At 35.2% G+C, this 19,684-nt stretch overlaps 1 protein-coding gene across 4 annotated transcripts in view; it reads right to left on the reverse strand.

Annotated features, from left to right (window-relative positions):
* KDM7A (lysine demethylase 7A) overlaps nt 1–19,684 on the reverse strand; it is a 68,398-nt gene that overhangs the window by 23,060 nt on the left and 25,654 nt on the right. For all 4 annotated transcript variants that reach the window (XR_010389743.1, XM_064514123.1, XM_064514117.1 and 1 more), the window contains exons 2-10: nt 19,366–19,451; nt 13,498–13,615; nt 12,422–12,582; nt 10,222–10,363; nt 9,747–9,933; nt 8,783–8,945; nt 5,156–5,243; nt 4,327–4,433; nt 1,300–1,391 (exon numbers count right to left, since the gene is read on the reverse strand). Coding sequence is in view for 3 of the 4 variants with exons in the window: in XM_064514123.1 (XP_064370193.1) it covers nt 1,300–1,391; nt 4,327–4,433; nt 5,156–5,243; nt 8,783–8,945; nt 9,747–9,933; nt 10,222–10,363; nt 12,422–12,582; nt 13,498–13,615; nt 19,366–19,451 (1,144 nt within the window). In the remaining variant the exon portion in view is untranslated. The remainder of the gene's footprint in view (nt 1–1,299; nt 1,392–4,326; nt 4,434–5,155; nt 5,244–8,782; nt 8,946–9,746; nt 9,934–10,221; nt 10,364–12,421; nt 12,583–13,497; nt 13,616–19,365; nt 19,452–19,684) is intronic.

Raw genomic sequence — 19,684 nt, forward strand, 5'->3', positions numbered from 1 at the left:
CAGACAAGAAGGAAACATACCACATTCTAGACAAAGTATTAATCAAACTACTTAATGAACTACTAGACAGTAAACAGATACTACTGTACTACAGCAATCTATTTAGAAAAGACGAATTCCAATCCAACTTCAATTAAAAGTAAGGATTTATACAGGACATATTTGATCCCAATTATCAGCAGTCAGATTATTTGGTTTGTTGACTATTCATGCCATAGATGCAGAGATAGCTTGGATTCACATGTGGTTTGATGCTTAGGCACAGCACCCTGTAGCTAGCTAGCTTTGGTCTAGAACAGCATGGACATCCTCAAGACACAGAGAACCACCTCAGAGGTTTTACAGAGGGCGAGCAAAGGTTTGCCTGGAAACAGTAACTTTGTGCAGGCTGGACCCAAGCTGATTCCACACAGAGTAACAACCTCTCCATTTGCACGCCATGATCCGAGTTCCAAGAAGCTCACTATATGGGGTGCAGCACCGTGTGAGTATCACAGCCTGCTGTGATGTAAGCTCTCTTACAAGGAGAACTTGTGGCAGAAACGCCAAACAGCTCTCCAAAAGCTAATTTGGGTCAGTATGGCCAGCAACAAGCTAGAATTAATAAGCTCAGTCCGAACCATCCTGACTCTGTCTCTGAACGGCACTTCCCAGAAGCACAGGTTCCAAGAGGGCTTATTAGCTCAGGCTCCAGCACATGAAAAAACACATGGAGGCAGGCCAGGCCCAGTGCTGTGCCAAAACAAATAAGCTTTCCTGGAGAGCACAGCACCAGAAAACTCAGAGTAGACAACACACTAATGATTTTGTAAGAGTCAGCCAATGTTTAGCAAGGCCAGCATCCAACTGAAGTTAATAGCCTACGGATCTAAATTGACTCTTCAGTGATACAGAGGTATCCAGACCGTGCTCCTTAGAGCACTGACATAAATGGAAAATCCTAAATATCAAAGCATTAAACGTCTCCATTGCTCCAGACAAGGAGGAATTGACTGTATAAACAGAGCTGATTTGTTAGGCAAAAAAAAAAAAAAAAAAACTTACCCGCTAGCATAATCAGCACATGCTGAGGTAAAGCTAGATCCTATCAGCTAAAATACCAGAGCTTATTAATTGGTCTAAAAAGACTTCATTAGCATCATGCAATACAAATTTGTCATGATGATTCTTCTCCAAATCAACAGCACATAACCTCCACTGAGTATTCCAGTATCCATTAACAGATGAAAATAATCTTAAACTTACTTCTAAAACAAAACAGAGTTCATCAAATTAACAAACAAAATCACTTGTACTTACTTCTTTTTTCATCCATAATTTTAAAGCAGTAAGTAAAGCCTTCACTCCTTGCACTAAGTAACTTGGAGGCTGGAAACCATCTTCCCTCAGTTCTAAAAAAGATACAGATACCAATTTAGAAACACAATGTAATGGTGAAAATAACAGAATGGTATCTACCCTTTAGGCAATAAAGTGGCCATTATGCAACCACCCCCCAAAAAAATGAAAACTGTACCAGTAAATTAAATACTGTACCCTCCCCCATCAAAAAAACCCCCAAACATAAAATAATCTTACATAAAACCTTGGATTTTTAGCTTCTTATTGTGCAAATTAGTGATATACTACAATTAGAATAAAACAGACAAAAATAAAATAAAATAAATTTACAAAGTAGAATAAGAGAAAACATTTGAAGAAACAATCACCAAAGGGGACCAGAGTGATGCAGAATAAGCTGCGTCTCTACATTAGAATTCATACTGTCTATTCCCATACATACAGCAAATGTTTCACACTAGCACACTTCCACTCCCCGAACATTTTCTGTCACCCTTCCAAACACCACAGTTCTCCCTCACAGAGTTTACAGAGTTTTCCCTTCCAAAACAAAAGTGGAGGGAGGTTAAAAAAAAAAAAAAAAAATCACACTCTGCTGACGAAGATCCTCTTTTTCTTAGGAAACCAGGTGCTCCCAAGTAGTTGCAGTTCCTCTTCAATCTTCTCTTTTCATTTTTATGGAAAAGAGAAGAAACAAATCCTCCAGAGAGTGTCAAAAGCAAATTTCAGCCTCTTCCCAGTCTCCTGACAAACACTTTCATTTGTCAATAAGGAACAGATCAGTCCTAGAACTATTTGGCTTCTCTTATTCCCTTGAAAGAATATACTAATAATTCTCTACTCTTACGGATAGTGTATTAGTTCACTGGAGGAAAAGAAAATTCTGTTACTAAACAGATGCTCTTGCCTCCAAGATGGCCCTTACTTCTCAGAAGGTGCAAGAAGGAACAACAGGCCTTTGCGTTGCAACAGAAGCCTTTCTGCCCACTTGCTGACTCAGTTGGTAAAATTTTGAGAACACAATGCAGCAACACAGACTGGGGTTTTTAGCTACAATGGAAAAGACTGCATCACATAAGAGCGTAACACAAATAACATGTACTGTGTAGAGATGAACAAACGCCTGTTCTGAAGTCCCCCAAATTATGGGCAAAATACCATGCAGGCAAATGCCACAACACTCATAATACTGCCACAAGCACTTCTTGCCAATGAAAAGACAAAATCAAAAAGCTATCACTCTATGGTATCATTTCATTTAAAAAAGAACAAAAAAAACGAGAAAGATAAAACACATTAATTTTGCTTACTGACCTGAATTTCATGTAAATTACTGCTAGCAACCACTTGTTCAATGCGTTACAAGTTGGTTGTCACCATCATTTCCCACAACTGAACTGATAATAATCCCTTATTTATAAAATACAAGATTCAAACTGGTAAACACCTTACCCACAGAAGTCTTGATGCCAAAGCTCAAAAGCCCAACATAATCATCAGTCTAGTATGGAAGCTTCGATTTTGATCTTTAAAACTGTGTTCTGCAGCAAAATATCTACTAAGCCATAAATCAAAAATAACACAAGAAATGCTCCATATGCTTTCCCTAAGAGAATAAACACTAACGTTTTTATTGTCTCCTGGTCTACACATACTCAAGTACAGGATTCACATGATAAAAGCAGAAAAAAAAAAACTGGCACAGTATAGTTAATTAGATTACTTAGAAGCCTAAATCCCACCGTTCATACAGAACACAGAAACTTTAAAAGCTGTTTTAGGGAACAGAGTTGTTCAATGCCTCAACTTGCTGAAAGTAGAACAGATCATTTTGAACACTGTAATTATTTTCACATTGGAAAAAGGTTACCTGAGAATATGATCTCTTTCAAAGTAGAAGCAGAAGTTACCAGCCATCATTTGTAATGTGACTTTTATTAATAAGACTAATCAGAGCAGGCAGAGAGCAAGATATTTGAGGAAAAGAAGGTGAAGTCAGAGAAAAGCAATCTCACAGGCCCAATTATGCATGGGTACAGATACAGGAATTATAAGGCTAAATGAGGAAGTTTGGAAATGACTGGAAACTGTCAAGGAAAAGAAGCTATAGAGATGCCTACTGATTAACTCTGATCTAATGCTGCTAATAGCAATAAACAAACTAATCCATCTTTCCTCCAAAAGCCCTCATGGATGCCTTTCCCTTGACAAGAAAAAGCAAAAGACAGTTTGTAGTTTGATTGAAAAGGTCAAAGTAAATTGCAGAAGAGCAAGAAAATCTCCACACTGAACTGGGAAGCCACCAAGAAGAAACTCGGACATAAATCAGTGGGATCATCCAAAGAAAGTTGTTTGATGAGGACAGAAAGGCTAAGGGTACTCAAAGATCCTAAAAGATGTGAGAGAAGCCTGACTGAAAAAGGGATGCCTATGAAATAATGACTTCAAATCTGGCTTAACAAGGTCTTTTCAGGTAACAGGAAATCAATCCTGTTGGCCTCTTAATATAACTGCACTGTGCCAGGATCTTAGATATTCTGTCTTGATAATCTAGAATATGTTCATTGACCAGATACACCATCAGCATAGAGGAAAAACCACTAAAAAAGTTCAAAGTTTCCACTAGCATGCTACGAAATCTTAGTTACACACGTCACGTATGCATTAAGACTTGTGCACAGCCCAAGTTCCACTGGAAGCCTTTTAATCCCCAAAGTCATTTTCAGAAAGATCATTTACTAAAGAACAGGAACAGCTGGATCTAGAACTGTAACAGTGCAGCACGTACTAAAATCCATTGATCTGGTTGAGAAATAATGTGACTTTTCAAAAAAAGGAATTAAAGTCTGGTTTTCTAGCTCAGAAAGTTTCTTCTGTTCACAAATTAGTAATAAACTTTTTTTTACGACATTGTAAATGAGAGGGGAAAAAAAAGAAGAAAAAAAGCACATATACAAATATCTCTGAAAGCAAGACAAGAATTACCTTTCAAAGTTTCCAGTAAATTTTTGGCCACGAACCAACAGATGGCTTCAAAGAAAGGAAATTTGAAAAGATCTGGGGTTTTTAGCCTCTTCTCCATTTCATAACACCTGAACAAGCAGAAATATTGTATTACATGAATATTTCCAATAATCTCATTCATTATTCAACTACATAATTATTCAAATTGATACAATGTTCAAAATAAAATAAAATAAGCATGGCCATGATAAACAAAACAATTCAAGTACCATATAGTTAAATCCCAACAAGACCACATTTGGACAAGATTGAACTCTGGTCTCATCCAGGCTCTGACCTTATCAAGTTTGACTGCTGCACTTCTAAGAATAAAGTTGGACTTCATAAAACTAGGACACAAACCCAATGTGTGATCTTTTAACAGATGGAATTTTATCAGGATTCCACTGTAATAAATAAAAACAATATGTTTAGAAGACAGCTCCACATCTTGGACAAAAACTAATACAGCTGCCCTTAGAGCAATGCTGACTTGAGGATGCTCTTTTCAACTCATTTTCGCACACCTGGGCTTGCTCAGTTTTGGTTTACTCACTTATACTAATCTCCAAAGAAGTTTTTTTTTTTGATTTAATTAAATTTATGCGTAACCTTCATTTTGCTTTTGAAACAAACAAGTTGCAGAAGTGAAATAATAGTAAGTGCTTGATACAGTCTAACTAAAAATGCCACTACTGCCTGTTTCCAGAGCCTGTACCCATTTGATCCCAATTAAGAGCATGAAGAAAAGTATCTATTGAAAGAACATCCTACTTATGCAGAAAAAGACATAGTGAAAGCTGAGATTAACCTGAGCTGCATGCCAATGTTGAGGTTGTGCAAAAAGTTTCCTCCAAAAGCCATACAATCCTGAGATGTGAGCACAGCATGAATCCAGCCTGAAATGACAAATTCTGAAACTTAATATATATGCACACATAACAAGATTTTGTACCTGGAAACAAAAAAGCAAATACAAATTTGCATTCTATGCCAGGAACCAGTGATCTCAGTTTTAACAAAATGAAGATTATGAAATTTTTCTGAAATCTAGTGCAACTGTAATTTTCTAAAGCAGTTAAAAGCAGATAAAGATCTTCAAGACATTTTTAACTTGGAAAAAAATTTTTTAAAAAAACACTGATTTTTCAAGTAAAAAATTCCCCAAAGTTTTCCCTCCAATCAAGAAAAGTCAGTCAAGAGAGGAAGAACAGACTGAATGAAAAATAATGTAGTGAAAATGAGTAAAAAATTATATTACTTTCAATACTTCGGTGTTGCTTACAGTAACTGAACTGTTTGCACAACATATAAAAGAGTCATTTAGCACTACTTAAGTTTCTCAAATAAGAATTCAGAAGTAATTCCACTAAGCATTCCAAATATAGCCATTCTATTTCCAGTGAAGTTATGACCAATTTAAAACCCAGACTAGGCACTCTAACTATACTAATTTGTCACATAATTGAAACATTGTCCTCTTAAACTCCACAATTCAATATGGTAACTGTATGGCCAACGTTATGCTATCAATCTGGCTGATTACTACTGGAGAATTTCAAATAGGTACACAAAAGAACATATGATATTCCTAATTCAAAACAGTTGGATTTAAAATTTATACTGTGTAGATTTAACACAAGTAAACTGCATATATCTACACACACACACACACACACACACACACACACAGTTTCTCTTCCAAGATTTTCTTCTGATTTTACATGCATACAGATGATCTTTTGATAAAAGACCAGCTGAGCATACATTTGCTGATTACTTCAGTTTGATCAAGCATAGGCAACATATATAAATGCAGAAAGACCTCAACTTGATGCAAGACCAGCCCAAATCACAAGCAACTATAGATTTCTAATTACCATTAAAACCACACCCTAAATTCAGTTAAGAACAACCAGTTCTGGCTGGTATGATACCACAGACAGAAGGACCTGAAACCTAGCAATTACACTGACTAAGCAACATGCCTAATATGTAGCCTATGAATGGCATAAGTCACAGAATGGTATTTGAAAAGCTGAAGAATACAATGGCACATGGAATTTAAGAGGTTTTTTTTATTACCATTATAAATTGTTTGGTTTTATTACTGTTCTTTTAAAAGTGCAGATTGCCTTGTATGAGAGGATGTATTTTGCATTTGTTAATACAGTTTCAGTTTTCCACTCTTCTCCTCATCACAGTAGATGAATACCTTTGACTTCTCAAGAAGAAGGTGTACTTTAGCCTATCATACATGCATCTCCCCAGAAACTGGCTAAACTGACAAAAAAGCTCGTTGCATTTCATCAGTATCAAGTGTTTTCCTGGCACAGCGGTATCAACTAAGGAATGCCACTTTTTTCGTATTCCTAGTTGCTATTTTTATGGTGTAACTTAGAAAAGAGTCTATGCAACAAAGTAAGAGAAATTGGTGTAGACCATGTAGCACATTTTCAACAGAACAATTTGATCATTAATTAAGACAGATATCTTGAATTATACTTACATGATTCTCAAGAGGCTACCATTAGCTGTTATTCATCTACATGCAAGATTAATTTTAAACTACAAGTGTACTCCAAACATATTTCAGAGAGCATATAATAACTATGAGATCCTGTAGTACCAGGGCCAGCAGGAATGGCAAAAACATTTTCCATTAGAGAGCATACTTTTAAAATATCTTTTAATCAATCTTAAAAATTTCCCATTTCTTAAACATCTGTCTTGAAGAGCTAGTGTATTTTACTGGGTTTATGCCATACTCCAACTCATACATATAAATAACGATACTCATCTTTAATAATCAGCTGATTATTTGGGAAGCAGTAACTATTTCAAAAGATCTGTGGATTACAATGAAGTTCCTCATTCTGTGAGTATATCCTGCCTTTTTTCTTCATAGTTTAGGACCTTACGCTTAGATAAATGGAAAATGACTGTCATCCATTGTCAAAACTATATGGTTTTAAAGAGCTCTGGAGGTTCCAGAATGTTAAGTACATACACAGCTCTTTACCATGTAGTACTTGACCACAAGAAATATTTATTCTGGATATGCCATGAATTAAAACAGTAAACTTCACAGGTAGAGAACTGAGCTACTAGAGAAATGTAGTGACCTGTCTAGGAAGTCCGTGACAGGGTAAGGAAATGAACATAATCTTTCCAGCCTGGTTTAAAAATAGAATTGTGCATCATTTTACTTCTACATGTACTTAAAGCTTCTTTTCCCAGAAAAAAGAAGACAGTTCCTTGTACAAGCCTTAAGAAAGTACTTATATGGATGGGCTAGATAAATGAAAATACAGGAAATTAACTGGTGTTCTCTCTGTTGCCAAAGTATTGTTTGATACGTTAAAGACTCCTGGGCTTATGAGGTTTCTTTAAGAGGGATATAGAAAAGAAGTTTACATGGTCTTGGTGTTTCTCTTTTCTTAAAACTATTACAATTATCCTTTTTAATCAATCACTTCATTAGCACAGTCAACCTATGACCCTGAGGTGCTATCATTTATCAGATGCTATCAGATGAAGGCTGGGAGAATTTCTTTCTTTCTTTCTTTTTTTTCTTTTTTTTTTTTTTTTTTTTTTTAAGAAAATGAGAAAAGACTCTTTCCTTCTACATCTTTTTTTTTTTTTTTTTTTTTTTTTTTTTTAAGGAAGCTGCTGTACTGAATTTATGAACTCTACAGTTCCAGAAAGTCTGCATCTACAAAAATCATTTTACTATTAATAAAAGGAAATAACATATAGGAATTTAATTATAAATTCTTCAAATTTATTTAGAGACACTTTCATTTTGGTAACCTTGCAATTTCATGCAATTCTTTTAAAACTCAGAGTCTCCATGGGCTCCAACACAGATTACATTTCTGGCTGATAGAGTTGTGGTATGGACAAATTTTTGTATGAAGCCAGAAAACAAAAATGCAAAATATTTTTCTAATCTGTATCTTCCAGCCTACAGAAGAAGAAAAGTATGTAATGCTTTTGTATATCTGTATTATTTATAAGGCTAGAAGTTGCAATAATTTTGTCTAATAGGTCTCACAAGATTCTCAAACTGTAAAAACAAAAGAAATTGTATTATCACATTGAGAGAAGAATTCAGTCTAGATATTTACCAAAAGGTGAAGAGTGTGAACTTTAGGAATTGGAACTGTTTTTCCTTGATAACCAGCTTAAGCTTTTATTTGTTGTCTTACACCTGCGTAACAAACCCGACTCCTGTCCCCAAGAACTGTAATTACTGTCAGCAATTTTAAAGAGCTAACTATTTGTTTTCAAGATATAAATTTTTAAATTGTTCTCTCTCATTATCAAAATTTTAGGATAAGCTAAAAATTGAATGTAATGTGCCATTTTAGGACACCATTAATTCCTGGGGATTAAATATAAACACCTAAGTCCTATGAGTAATGGTAAATCTTACCTGTTGGAACAAATAAAGTGTGTCCTTGCTTCACAACACATTTGTAACATTTGTCAACCTTGTCCCCAAAATATACTTCACTCTGGGTTACAGATGAACTCCAAGACTCATACAGAGCCAAATTTTCATCAGTAGGCTTGATCAAATAGAATATCTTCTCACCCTATTAATCAAAAATATCCAACAAATAAATTAATGTCCTATTGGAGGCACAGCACAACTCCAGAGTCATTTGTAACAAAAGCAATTGATTGGTCTAAATGGCAATGTTCTGTATTTCCACTGTGGGTTTCCTAGCCATTAGCATAACAGTATTTCACAATTGCCATCCATCAAAAACTTAGTCAATATTACACTCTAACCAGCAGGGGGGAAACTAAGTAACATAAAGGAATAATTTACTCCTTCTGAGATTTACAGTGATCAGTCATCCTCAGCTGGAGACTGATGCAAATTGAAGAGCGTTATGATTAAAAAAGGAAAACAAAAATTAAACAACCCCACCACTTTTCAATGAAAGATGAAAAATTCCAGGTTCAATAAACAATTTGTGGATATATGCACACATGCCAAATGAGGAAACATAAAATGAAACCACTTTAACTCTTTTATGCTACTTACAAAATTTGTAAGAAAAATAAAAAGTTGAATTCTCATTGAATTATTTTTTTCATACTAAAACCTCACTATCCCACCTACCAGGCTATTATAATGATCAGTCCACCAATTACAGCCTAGAAGTCACCAACAGCATGTTAAAATAAGAGCACAAAAGTACAGCATCAACAATCAGTAATTCATTTTCATCTCAAGTGTAAAACTTCATTCAAAATAGGTAAGAATTGTTGAATGCCAGTTATTTTCATAGCAGAAAGATGCACACTGAGTAAACTCTGTTTCACACACTCAAAAAAAAAAAAAGAAAGAAAGAAAGAAGAAAAAAAAAATCAAGAAACCTTCGTACCCAGAGAACATGGTACCAAACTGATGTTCCTCCAAAATCGATATGAAAATCTGTATAGCTGTCCTGGACACCCATCAAACAATACTTCTGAACAAAAGGCTTAGGGAAGACAGAATCATCCGGCCAATAGTTTTCCACCCATGAAAGCTTTCTGGCAATATCTGGTACTTCCACCAATTCAGACATCCTAAATATAAATAAATAAATAGATAGATAAATAGATTAAATAAATAAAATTAAGACTAAATAAAAGCAACAACTTTAAAGCAACAATTGTAAATGTTTACATTTCCTACATCGTTATTACTTATGAATTAATAAAATTGTTTTTATACCTGTATTACAACAGAGTAGCTGTCTCAACAAAAAATGCAGCTTCTTATATTTCCTAATATAGATATTATACTCCTACAACGTACCGCTCACCTTAGTAAAAATAACTTTTTATTTTGCAGAAATTAAAGTCAACACTCACTTTGTGTCTGAGAATTCCAGGCTGATCACGTTCAATACTTTTGGTCGGTCAGGATTTGTGAAATATTTAATATAATTATGGAGCTTCATTTTACTGTCTGCTTGTCTTGCTACATCTATTACATCTATCACTTTGTCACCACCTGCGAAAAACAGGATGATTTGCTTAATCTTATCACAGTTAAACAGCCATTTTTAAGAGAAATTTAACTTTTTTCCAGCATTTACCAATCCATTTCTCAACCAAAACTCCACTACAATCAACATCCTCTTGGAATAGAGAACAGGTAAGTATAAATCAACTTCTTACTAGGTCTATTTTTAACTCCTACAGTCAGGTAACGACAGAACTGAAAAAAAGTCTAGAAGAATGTCCTTTTTTCAGTGGTTAACCAGAAAGAAAAGGGAGCAACACGGAATGACAGCAATTGTTTTTTGGGGTTTTTTTGGTTTTTTGGGGTTTTTTTTTAAAAAAGGCGGGGGAGGGTTGTGGCTGACATTGGAAAGACTAGTGCAGAGAAAGTTATCAAGGCAGATCTATTCCTCTGTCTTGCTAATAATCATCACCAGAGCACCTGAAAATTTAACACAAGGACCATTGAGAATTCTTTACAAATAATGAATCCTATGGCTCACAGGTTGTATTTCTGAGTAATCTGCACTGAATTCGTGCCATAATTAATAGGTTTTAACATTAAAAACTATGCAGGTACTCCATCGCACACATTCTAAACACAAAAATACCTTATATACATGCATAACTTTTAAGCACTAAGTAATTTCACTGATAATTGAGTCACAAGCATGCTTCATTTCTGAAGACAACAGGGATTGGTTTACATATGGTGTATTTTAAAATGACAGTCTTGCAGGACTAGACAAGCAAGAAACAACCTTCAACCAAGAAAAAAGGGAAAAGGAGCAGCATAAAAATCAAAAACAATCAGCACAACAGATTAATGAACAGTTTAAAGCACTAGAACTAATTCTGAAGTTAGTCCTACATTTCCTTACAGAATTAAGTTATAATTCAGTCTTGTAATAAAGAAAGAAGTAAAGACGCATTATAGTAGTAACTGCATTATGCCCATTTAGTTAGTAAAGGGTCAAATTCAAAAACTGTGTTTGGAATGCTGGAATATATGTAGATGCACATTATAAACACATTCACTTTAAAACTGCAGGTTAATATCATCCTGATATATTCTAATTGGAATAATATTTACTCAGTTTTCTTATTCTTAGTTTCAGTAACAGAAAGGTGGATCTGGGAAATTTAAATTTTTCCCTGAACTGAAGAACCTGACAGATCAAAATACATGTATGGGAAGGGGAAAATTCCCCTCTGAATCTGAACAGGCTGTTTTCCAAAGAAAAGCTTCAGAAATATCAAAATGACAATTACATTTTGATGCAGAATGAGATCATACAAGGGAATTAGCTTGTTTATCATCATCATAATGGTAACAACATTCCATATACTACATATTTCCTCTGTTCTGCTGCCATTGTAAAATGCTGATGGATACATGTCCTGCTTTTAGCACACTTCATTATGTTAGGTTATCACAGGATCACAGACAAGGCCATATACGAAAATACTTCTCAGCTATATACTACTGGAAATTTCATGGTGCAATTGGCTCAGTCTCAATCTCTCTGTGCTGCACACTCACATGAGGTTGAAATGATTACAGACCATCAGCAGATCTGACAAGCAGGAAATGATCCTGGAGAAGCTCTATTTCTCCTACGAAAGGAGGTCGAGGTGGGAAACTCTCCCAGAAAAAGGATTTCATTAAGCAGTGCCAATTTACGGAGCCCAAAACGTTTTAAAATATCCTGACCAGTGACTAACCTTTATTGATCCTAAGAGTGATTCATATAATTCACACAAAGAAAACAATCTTGAAAATCATTATATGTTATTGTTCTACAATATGTAACAGAACAAACACATCAGGGTTCCTCATTTAGCTGGTGCCATAATTAACATGTTGGAAAACTGTAAAGTAAGGGTGTACTCCTGTCACATACCTACCACAAACAAAATCAGTCTAATTTTATTCTTTGTCAGTCTTCTAGTAAGAAGCATTCAATTTAGAATACATATTTAGCACATTTGAAGCTCCTATAATGTGCAAATATTTATTTTACTTTATAGACAGAATCATTTGCACGCATTCTAGAGTGACCCTTACCTACATAGCGTTCCACATCTAAAACGGAGAAAGTTGGCGGTGGAAGTCTGAGCCCCAGACCATCTAATTTAGGAACCATAATTGGAACATCAAACCCATGTTTCTCCAAATATCTTTGTGTCAGCTGGCTGCCATGCATTTTCAAAATGACTTCATCAGCACTAGTGGAAAGAAATAACAAAGTATTAGCAAAAAACTCTCCTCCAAGCATTACTGAAGAATAATTACGTTACCTTTTCAGGGGTTTTTTGTGTGTTTGTTTTTGAGGGGGGGGATGGGGAGATGGATGCATCTGAATCCAAAAGAAGCGGACCCAGTGTTATTAGACTGGGCATTCAACTAGAAGACAATGACAACGTATTTTAAAGATTAAGAAAACATATGCTGATGTGCATAACCTGGGAACTCATAGCCGTTGTATACGATTGAAGGCAATAGCTTAAGAAGACAGGGAAAAGGAATTCTTGGAGAAAAAATAAACATACATTTTGATAAAAACAACAACAATCCTTTAAAGGATTATAAGTCATTATGTTTCAGTAAGAAAGCCAACTACAGACAACCTCGGATAAAAATATTTCTGTTGCAGTCAAGTCTATCCACTTTCCTCTGAAGTATGTGAAAATGGATAGACTACCAACTCATGTTAATATTCTATGTTATCTGCAGGGAAACTGGGGAATTATTTCCCAGTCTCTCCTTTCCTGGTCAAGGGGAACAGACAATATTCTAACAGTTAAGGCATTCCAAAAGATTTCCCCCCCCCCCCCCCAAAAAAAAAAAAAAAAAAAGCAAAAAAACCCAGCCACCAACCCTGTAGTAATCCCGATGGACAATGTGTCTCAGTGCAAAACTCATCAGGGGAAGTTACAGCATGAAAAAGGCAAATGTATCCTTCTGAAACAGGGAGTGCCCGGGGGTAGGGGAGAAGGAAAAGAAATTCTAAAGAAAGAGGAAGACATCCTAGATTTTTATTTTCTGAAGCAGAGAAACGTTGAAGTCAGCTCTTCTTAGACATGCTCATTCCACAGAGTTTCTCTGTTTTTTCACCAAAACATCTAAGTGAGCTTCTGTACCTTGGGAAAGAGCGAGCCCGCAGCTGTTTAACAAAGGTTCGTGTTCCAGCCTGGACTGGTTTGGAACCATCGTCCAACTCGGTGTAGTCATGTCTGTGCCAGTTCCTCCTCTTCTTCACTAGGTATTTTAGAAGGCTTTACATTAGTCAAACCAGATGGCTCAGATTAGCAGTCATTCCATCAGTGAACCAGACATGCCTTAATCACATTACTAAGATCAACAAAGCTTACTATCTATGCAGGTGACACTCTACTTATCTGCAGCAAATGACACCTTCAGCAGGCCCAGCAGTAATCCTTCGCATTTCTATAGCTCCTTCCAGCTGAGAATCTCAATGCGCATTATACACAATGATTTAAGACTCCATATTCAGTGCAGCATGATATAAGGAAATAAACAGTGGCAGTCTGAAAGACGTCCAAAACTACAGAGCGAGTCAACAATGAAGCTAGAAATAGAATTTTCATTTCCTGAAGCTCAGACCTTTACTATAAACAGAAAAATCCTACCTCTTCAAGATCCACATGCGTTATTTTATGTATTAACACAGAATCAATAGGGCCTAACCCCATTGTGCTACCCATCATATGAACACACCCATATCCAGTCTGATAGTACCACTATTACTACTATTCACCACCTTATTCTGTTCTGAATGAACTTTTCTTTTATCCACTGCTTATGTCTCCAAAACAATTCTGGGCATAAACTATTTTGGGCAGGTACCATCTTTATTATGTAAGCCTAATACATACATGCAAACATAATGTCCCAAAATAATGGATCTCTGAGTTTTCTGAAACTTTTAGGCACTTTCACAAAACATTAATGAAGAACAAAGGATAAACTAATGTTCTATTACAATTTGGGGAATCTGATACTGACACTGCAACACTAGCTAAACCAAATTTTTAACATCCCTCTATACTTACAGGGCCAAAGAAAAACTAAACGTTCTCATAAAAATCACTGTGCTGGTCACCCCATGGCAAATGACAGACATGCGAATGAAAAAAAAACCCTTTTTCAAAAACACTGTAAGTTGTATGCTGCCTCCCCATTTGACCTTTTTTTGGCCTGAAGTGCATCAGAGGACAAAGTGGCTCATGATACTGTGGTGAGCTTAGCACCTGTCTTCGAGTTTTCATTATGAATTATTTCATTATGAATATTTCATTAATTCATCTTAACTAACCAATCATTTTGTATCTTCATGTATATGGAACACAAACTCAGGACTTTGAAAGGAAGGTCTCATTTAGATCATTTACCTGTTAGTTAGCAAAATGTACTCAGTACCACTTTCAGCCTATACAAACTTGTGTGTCTTGTCCTGAAACATTCAGGAGGCTGAAAATCCCAATTACATTCCCAACAAGTGCCTCAGCAAAAAGGACTGCTATCTCATCAGCTGGGACAGAGCCTCTAATGGTGCTCAACTTGCTACCCTTCTGCTGACTTACCAGCATTACCATTTACTACACTAAGAAATTAAACATAATAAGCATACAAAAATTTTTAGGTCATGTTTCAGTTATTCCCAAAAATCAAAACTAAGCTAAATTCTGCTCAATTGTGTTTAATAGTTGATATTAAAAGTCTGTCCCAAGAAGACTTACTGAGGCCAGCTCTATAATTTAACAACTAGTATTAAGCAGAAATTACATCTGATAAGGAAACACGGAAGACAGGAAAACTACTGTTACTTGTCTGCACAAGCGGTGTCTTACAGGCATGTACAAAACAGCCTGCAAAGCAAATCCGACCCCCACCTAAACAACTGTATTAATAAAACTTGAACTTTGAACCTTATGAAAAAGCTCATCCTTAACCATCACGATGCTCCCAAACTCAAACGACTGCTAGCAATACTGAAAACACAACTACCAATAACATGAAGCTAGGGATTAAAAAAAAAAGAAAAAAAAATGTAGCCTCACTGCTGCTTCTCCAGAAATACCAGTTGCTTATATAGGAATAACTGACATCTTATAGTCATTACACATAACAGACAATATTCCTAGTGGTAAGCTATTGCTTATGTAAGTGGCAAACAGTACCCTCTGAAAGTATTTAGGAAGACATTTAGGAGAATAAACTGACATTTACAGCTATTTGCTAACATTAAAATCAGTGTTGAAGAGCTAGTTTAATGAGCTGGCTATCCAAATAATAGTAAAACTCCATAAATAATGAAGCCAAGTTTTATTACATTTTAAAAGCTATTTTCTCAATCATAAATAATAATAAAAGAAACTAGTGGCTAATACTAATTTGTAACATGGTAGTTTTTCATAAATTCACTGCTGTTATAACAGCTCATTAAAACTGTAAGATGATACAGCTGTTTAAGAGATTTTACAGCACAAAATCAACTTTTAAAAATCTGTCTTTACAACCTTTAAAGACTAGAAGTTAAAATAGCTCTTTTTCTCTACTTAGCACATGCTAAGGTACATCATACTTCCATAAACAAGAAAACATTAAAGAACAGTAATGAAAATTATTTTCCTCTTATGTGTCTCTTTAAATTATTTTCCATAGCTTTTACAATCCCTTAAGACATTACAGTAACAGTTGCAAGAAAGAATGTAACTGAATGGATCTTTGTGCTCAAATTAAAAACAAAATTTCTGCGTAAATAGAGATGGACTTGCAACAAACAAACAAACAAAAAAATTACACACACACTCAAAACTAGCGGAAGGAAAGTTTTTACCCTCACTATCCTGAAAACTGAAGCACCACCCACTGTGACAACATTCAAAATATACACACCAAAAGTACACTAGAGAATTACAGGAAAAATGAAAAGCAAGCTGAAAGTTATTTTTAAATTACATTCCTTACACATTCAAAACACTGGGCCAATAACTGTTCTTAGCTTAGGCAAACATTATTCCCTGCTTCCTCACACTTGCTCATCTGTTTGCATGAGAGGTCAGATGCTAAACTTTAAATGGGGTTCAAGACCTATGCATCTGTACAATGAGGCCGTGAGTCTTGCAAGAGGTCCTTCAAATGATACCCAGGAACCAAAAATGCAAGAGGAGTGTTAGCATGGGAAGACCAAAAGATTACAGTGAACATGAAGTAAATGACAGAATACCAGTTCTGAAGTCTGGTACAACATCTCAATATATTGTCAGCTCATATCAAGCACTGGCATTATTACCGCAGTCAGAAAAAAAAAAAACAAAAAAAACCAGTGGTGGTGAGGGGTCAGTAACAGAATTTGAGAAAGTAAAAACAGACAAAAAAAGTAATACTCTGACAACCACAGTCCTAGTCATGTTCACCATACTTTGTGCTTTCTTAAAACTCTGGATTCTGGAGTCAAGTGATAACACGAGACACTCAGCTTTCATGTAAATAAAGCATGCTTTTACACCTAAGAATCACTAAGATAACTTTGAAAATAACAAAATATAACATGAAGACTCCAATGTGAATAAGCCAAGAGAGCTCTAAAATGTACTACAATTTTTTTTAAACTCTCTTTTTTAAGCTTCTCAAGATTACTTACTTGGTATTTTACACAGCTGCTTGATAAAGGTCTTGGAAAACTGTTGCTCTTCCAGCACAAGAGTATGATTTAATTTTGGTTGAAATACAAAAAATATTTTGGATAATATTGTTATTATTTAATTTGATCTTTACATCTAACTATACAGTAGTTTTCTTTTAAGTACTGGAACTCTTTAACTTGTAGGATGCTGAAAGTAACTATTTGGTAGCATGAAATGTATCTTTCTGATGTCTTCAGGAAATTACTTAGTACTATCTTGTTTCATTAGATGGGATTATACACACAAGTGTCTGCAGAAATCACAGATACGCTTGCCCTCTTAAATGGAACACAGATGAATTTGGTTTCTTTCAAAACTCCTTTAGAAGAAAAGATATGACATGGTAAATAAAAAATACTCTTTGTATTTATATACATAATTTCATATGACTGAAGCACTCTGGAGCATTGCTGCAACATTTGAAGTCCTGACACATTATCAGTCTCTCTCAAAATCTAAATAAGTAGATGCCCTAACTGCAAACTATGATAGACCTGATTCTGACGGCATAGCTGAGAACAACTAATAAAATCCCAGATGAAGACACATTTCAACACATCATCTCTGCTTGAGCTGATAAGCAGTACATCTGAAGCTTCTACTAAATCTAAATGATCTACTCACTTGAGGCAATATGAAGCAATAAGGATAATTTTTACCACAGATTCTTGTCTTTAAAAAGACTTGCAACACAAAAATCACACATCTCACTGTCAAGTTGCTAGAGCTAGAAGCCTCTTCATACAAAAAAGGCTATCTACAGTCATCACGAGGATGGTGAAGCATACTGGTTCTGCTAAATCAAGCAGAGAAAATAAGTTTTAGATTTACTAGGTCTTTTTTTTTAGTATTCTGAAAGTCCTATGTGTTCCCCTTCTACTCACTGCCCTATCCTCCTGTTCCACAGGAAAAACAGTCGGAGAAGTGGAAAAGTAGCTGATATTTGTATTCTGATTTACAGAAGTCACCTGGAGATTTTTAACAGACAAAGGCAATCAGAATCCTAAAAACTGCAAGCATGTAAAACTGCATTTACCCTACCTTTTAGCTCCTAACCTGAAGGCTGTGAATTTTGAAGGTGTTAAGTATAACCTACATATTATATGATATACATATTATATTACATCAATAAGAGATACTTTATTACTTCATTCATAATCCACAAGACTAACCAGTGAGGATGCAGTTGTTTTAAACTTAGTATTTTTAAATGGTAAGGTAAGTTCAGTTTTGAAAAGATTCTAGATCTTAGTCACTGATGGCTAATAAATCATTATGTTGTCTTCAAGAAAAACAACAACAAAAAAAAACAAATAAAAAAACCATGACTCAGTGCTTGGAGCGTAAGACACAGTGTATGAAGACATTTTTCAGATTTGAATTTAGAAACTTAATGCATTGTTAGATAGGTGAAATGAATTTTTACCTTGCCTCCTTTCGAGAACAGAAGTCATGGGGAAAATCTAGAAGTTGGATAAAGTAGTGTCCTTTCAGTAGTTATGAAAAGACAAAAAAATGTTAATTTTTCTCCAAGAAGTGCAATGTTATCATCTTTCCCTTTCAGATCTCTACAGCAAATGTACCTACTGAAAGGAGAACTAAAGAAGGGGTCTTTCTTGCCACTGCATTTGACAGAGTCTTCTGGCAACTGGTAAGACTGCATAAGAAACTTGATGGAAATACGTTTACAGATCAGAAACCTGGAATTCAGAGTTGGGTAAGTGACAAGGACATAAATGAAAAAAACATAAGAAGTGCTAATGCTGAGCTTTCACTGGACTTTTTTGGCATATACCTATAATTCATCAAGAAAGGTAAGATGGCTATCTCTTACATTTTCTCAAAGTTCTTCAGGCCTTCCTAGGTTTTATAACATTCATGATTAAAACATGCAGTCTTTGGAAACCATCAATTTTTATTATTATTATTATTACTGTTGTTGTTATTTTACTAGCATGTAATGTATGCAGGAAGATAAAGCATCGCTGCCAGCACTAGATTATTTCTTTTTTTTTTTTTCTTGGTGACGATTCCCTAATTTTTGTTCTCTCTCAGTCAAGTCCAGATTGTGTTCTTCAAGGTCCATGCACTTTGATTCTCTAATCTACAGCTGTGGTTTGTATTTGATTCTATCTGCACCTCTAGACCAAGGAAAAAGCTCAAAGTTAGTCACACAGAACCAGTACCTGGTAAATAATCAAGCTTCCTTGAACGTTCTTCTGAACAGTCTTTTTCAATTCTATATGGAGCCAAAACAGATTGTAAGTGTAAATTAAAATTTGAATACCCCATACTTACTTAGAGAAGGTCCATGAAGGATTGCACAGTTGGGACAATGGTATAGATCAATGTCAACAGCATGGTGCTCCTCTACCCCAACACAGCTGGAAAAATATTTTTAAAACATTAATGAGAGTACATGCAAGCTTTATTTTTTAAGCTAAAGAATAACTAAATCTTAAGTCTTTACCTGAACTTGCTTAGTCTACACAGGCAAAATTGTAATCAGATTCCAAATTATATCTTTCAACTCAACTACTGGGTTGCCACTTAAATTTTGAGTAATAATTTGCTTACCATTGAACAAAGAATGCCATTTAAAAATTTTTGTAAAAGG

This window comes from Dromaius novaehollandiae, chromosome 1 (genome assembly GCF_036370855.1).
Source record: "Dromaius novaehollandiae isolate bDroNov1 chromosome 1, bDroNov1.hap1, whole genome shotgun sequence".
NCBI classification, from domain to species: Eukaryota; Metazoa; Chordata; class Aves; order Casuariiformes; family Dromaiidae; genus Dromaius; species Dromaius novaehollandiae.